This window comes from Glycine soja, chromosome 1 (genome assembly GCF_004193775.1).
Source record: "Glycine soja cultivar W05 chromosome 1, ASM419377v2, whole genome shotgun sequence".
In the NCBI taxonomy this organism is placed as follows: domain Eukaryota; kingdom Viridiplantae; phylum Streptophyta; class Magnoliopsida; order Fabales; family Fabaceae; genus Glycine; species Glycine soja.
Genome location: NC_041002.1, coordinates 3994488 through 3998967, shown reverse-complemented (window position 1 = coordinate 3998967; position 4480 = coordinate 3994488). Strand labels below are relative to the sequence as shown.

General features: G+C 33.5%; 1 protein-coding gene across 1 annotated transcript; it reads right to left on the bottom strand.

Moving 5' to 3' along the window:
- Window positions 1–2455: 2455 nt before the first annotated feature.
- On the bottom strand, window positions 2456–3812 carry LOC114410424 (two-component response regulator ARR5-like). Its single transcript, XM_028374366.1, has 5 exons — window positions 3677–3812; window positions 3466–3551; window positions 3285–3365; window positions 3127–3197; window positions 2456–2988 (listed from the first exon to the last, which is right to left on the bottom strand). Exons 1-5 carry the CDS (start codon window positions 3810–3812, stop codon window positions 2628–2630), a joined length of 735 nt encoding a protein of 244 aa, XP_028230167.1. The 3' UTR covers window positions 2456–2627.
- Window positions 3813–4480: the final 668 nt, after the last annotated feature.

Here is a 4480-nt window from a genome sequence, read left to right as displayed (position 1 = left end):
ACGGCCTCGATCAATAACTTCATCAAAAACATCCATAATCCCTTTAGCCAAGCAGAATTATTATTGAATGCTAAGTGCATGTGGTGGAATTTCTTGATTAGGCAACTGGCTCATGACGATTCCCGTTTAAGCATCTAAATCTAGCCCAATTAGGCAACAAAAATTGCTTTTTGATATGAGTCTATATGTCATCGATGATGAATTTTTTTGTCTACAATGATAACAACAAATATCATAAGATTCAGGTATGAGATATCGCATAGTGACAGAATCAAACAAAAGGAAGCTGATTTTACGAATCACAATTTTGCCAAACACGAGGAACATCATTAAAACCAAATTTTGCACAATGATCATTTAAAGGGCATTGGATTATGGGGCCATCCGACAGATACAACATTGGTGACTAGTGGAAAGTTTGTCTGAATCTTTCTTCTATTATGCCCTGCAATTTGGGTTTTATGGGCCCCCAATAAAACAATTCTTGGTTAATTAAGGCCTAACTTGTATGAATTGAATTACCTCACATGTATCCCCTCTTCTTTTTTTCTTTTTTTATCTTTTCTATTTTTTTACGGTATTTGAATATCATTAAACATCTAACTAGTTTAGATGGAGTTAAATATGATCATTATAATATTCAGAAAAAAATATCATTATAAATAATTAAACTTTTTTTGTAAGTTTTTAATTCAATTACATTTTCATATATTCCAATTTGAAACTTCTAACAAAACTAGAACAGTCCTGATTTACAAATTCGTTTGTTATCTTTATCCTCTAATAAGACTATAAATTACACAAAGATACTCTTGTATACTTTGAGCATGTTTGAGTTCGAGTTCAACCTGCGGTGCCACAAGTTCCAAGACTAATCCAATGAATGAACGCAGAAGATATACTTCCAATCCGTTCGCAAACACAGTGTTGAGCTTGCCAGCAGTTGCTCAAACATACACTTAATTGTATTTGCAAGATCAAATATATTTTTAATGTATATGTTTTTCAAAGTTCAACATGTCCAAAGAAATAAAAAACTCTTCAAAGCTGGTATAGAGTACCTTTTAGCAAAATCTTTACAACCACATCAATTGTAGGATGCCATTAGGGAAACATTGCTTCACTCAATCCATGATATTTTCTTTCTTGAAACAATTGCTTCGGAAAGCGTGATTATCCTGTTTGGAGATATGAGAAATTCAAGACAAATAGGTCATCAGTAGTTGAGGTTTGCTTCCAGTTATGGTTTACAACACAAAAGGGAAGGTGGTCAAACCAGTAAAATTAACAACTGTGCATATGGGGTGCCACATTATTGGTTCAGTAAATTTTTTATGCAATTGTTGAAATTTTTATAATTACACTTATGATGCCATAATCAATCCCAAGTTCGGATAGAGGAAAAGAGTTGTATTAGACTCTTCATAGTCAATGTAAAATTCATCAATACAACACATGGATCACTAAGTTGTATATAATGGAATCTCATGATAAAAGAGATGTCTCAAACTTTAGTCTTTAATTTAATCTATGGTATTAAAACATTTCCAAACGTAATTTTGACTCAACATCAAGATTTTTTAAATGTTTACTATTGTGATTGTGATCACATGATCACATTTGTCTATAATATTAGAAAACATAATGAAATTGCTATTACAATTTAAAATCCTTGATGGAGTTAAATGGTTTGATTTCTCAAGTGATTCGTGTAGTCGACATCCCCTAATGAAATTCTTGTTGTTGGAATTTTTAAGGTTTTGAACCTCTTTTAAGTCTAACCACAACATATGAACCCTGTGCTAGTCAATGTAATGTTCCGTCCAAAAGGGGATACCAGTGAAAAAGAGATAGAAAAGAGATAAAAAAAAAAAAAAAAGCCAAACTTAACAGGGCACATGCTGATCACTATGGTCCAGTATCAACAACCAAATATTCTGGTTCCTCTTCCACATGACACAGGCAATGTTTTTCTGATATTGTAGAAGAAGAAGGGGTTTTATAAGTTGCAGCAAAACTTCCTCCATTAGAGACAATCAGACAAGTACAGCAGTTCCAAGACCCCACGACACCTTCCCACCCTCTTCGTTAAGAGGAACACTTCCAACATGTCCAATTCACATCCCCATTCTTCTTTCTTCTACTATTTTTATTCTTTACACCAGACAAGATCTTGCAAAACTTATATTCCATCTGTTTCACATCATTTCCAATCCCAAATTCATTGTTCACTACCACACCATATGCATTATTTTATTTCGTGGCCTTCATTACACGTTCTTATAAAAGGGCATAATCTTTTTAATTCACCCTTACCCTTTGTCCAAAAAACATTATAATATTCAATAACTCTTTTTTTTTTTTTTAAATTCAGTTAATTAAACATAATCCATAAGTTGTTGTCAACTCTTAACAATATCTTCTATTTTTTGCCTCATCATAATAGTATGCTCCATTAACATTAACAAACAAACAAAATAAATTAGCAATGCAACAAAAACCGTTACACGCAACGGGTAATTGCAATTCGAACCCCGAAGGAGAGAAACAATAATAATAATAATAATAATAATAAATATTCTTAAGAGCAAAAAGAGAAATGCTGCGGTAGATGACATAACAGAGAGTCAATCGGTGCTGGTCATTTTAAGCCGTCTGATCGGAGAAGCAAGCACGCTGGGTGAAGAGGTAGGAGAAGATGACGGTGATGGTGAAGAAACGGAGGGTGATGATGAAAGTGTAGAAGTGGACGGTGGAGATGTTGACACGTCAGATGTGTCTTGCTCTTCCAGCTTCCTTTTGTTGTTGTTTATCTCCACACCACCACCACCACCACCATCACCACCTTTGCAGCCACCGTTAACATAACCATCACTTCTTCTGTCAACCTTAATAACCTCTTTTGGTGTCAAGTAACCCTTTAACCGTTTTACATCAGATAATTTCACTGGCTTCACTATGAAATCCTCTGCACCTTCCTCCAAACATCTACACGTTTTCAAAATTTCCAAAATTGTTTCAATTTTCTAAATATAGACATAGTTGTCACAAATTTTAATATATGCTCAATAACTTAGTCTTACAAAATAAAAATGTAGCCATGTAGTAACAAAAATACATTAATACCTGTCTATGCGCGGCAAAATGTTTTCGGAAGACATGATCACTACTGGAATTTCTCTGAACATGGTCGATTCCTGCATCAAATTAAGTGTTTACTTAACATTACATAAATAACGCGATAAAATGAAGATTTTGTTTATGATTCGAATATTTAAATTAACCTTGATTTTCTTGAGCAACTCGTAACCGGTCATTTCGGGCATGCAGTAGTCTGTGATAATTAGATCCACCTTCAAATCCGGCTATAGAAGTAGGAAAAAAAAAACACAAAGCAGAAAAATAAGCTATGGAAAATAAAATTTCATGAAAATATAATGAAATGAAAATTCTTGTGATACATACGACAAAACCATCAGATTCAGAGGTCCTTCTCTGCTCATCCAGCCCCAGAAATTGCAGTGCTCTGATTCCACTATCCACAGCCGTAACTGCAATTTTCCCATCCAGACAAACAAAACAAAAAATCCTTAACCAAGCAAATCCCAAACACTTATAAAAGAGTAACAAATGAAAAACCAACTTAGTGTATTTTGTTTTGTTAAAGCACACTTACCTTTACAAGCTGAGATTTTGAGCAAGCGCTCAATGACCTTTCGATCAACGAGGCTGTCGTCGACGGCCAAGACATGAACCTCGTGGGAATCCTCCGGCGAGACATGGTTGAACGAAACGACACCGTCCGTGTCCATCGAGAAAAGGGCAGAGGGAAAATGAAAGCTAAAGAGAAAGAAAGAAAGAGGAGAAGAAAAGAGGATTCCTTAACGTGGGTGGGCAAATCTTAAATACGGTGTGATATATAAATGTTGTTGTTAATGTAGTAATGTGACATGCAATTGTTATATGTTATGTTGATGATGTTGTAGTTGTCGTTGTTGTTCTATACCCATCTGTCATTGCTCTTTTTAAATTTTTTTCCTTTTTCTTAATTTCTTAATAGTAATAATAATAATAATAAAGTTTCTTTTAATAAAATAAGATTTCGTTGTTTTGAATGTAAAAAATTCTTCCATTTAACAAAAAAAATTATATATAATTATTATTTTTATAAAATTTTCTTAATTTAATAAAAATCATATATTATAAATAAAATTAAATTTTGACTCAACTGAGTTTGTGAGTGTATTCACTTAAAGAAAGAAAGAAAAAAAAGTCTAAAACTCAAATCTTTTTATTTATGTGTTTTTGGAAGATGGCGCTGAGATTCTGAAATCCACTTTGGTGTGTGATCTCAAACACATTTTTTTATTTTTCTGATCCCCTACACTATGCTACTCTAATAAGGCATTAATACACGCCCACGATATTTCGCGAGATTTTGGTCAATCTTCGGAGTTTGCGAACGACGTCGCAGTGATTG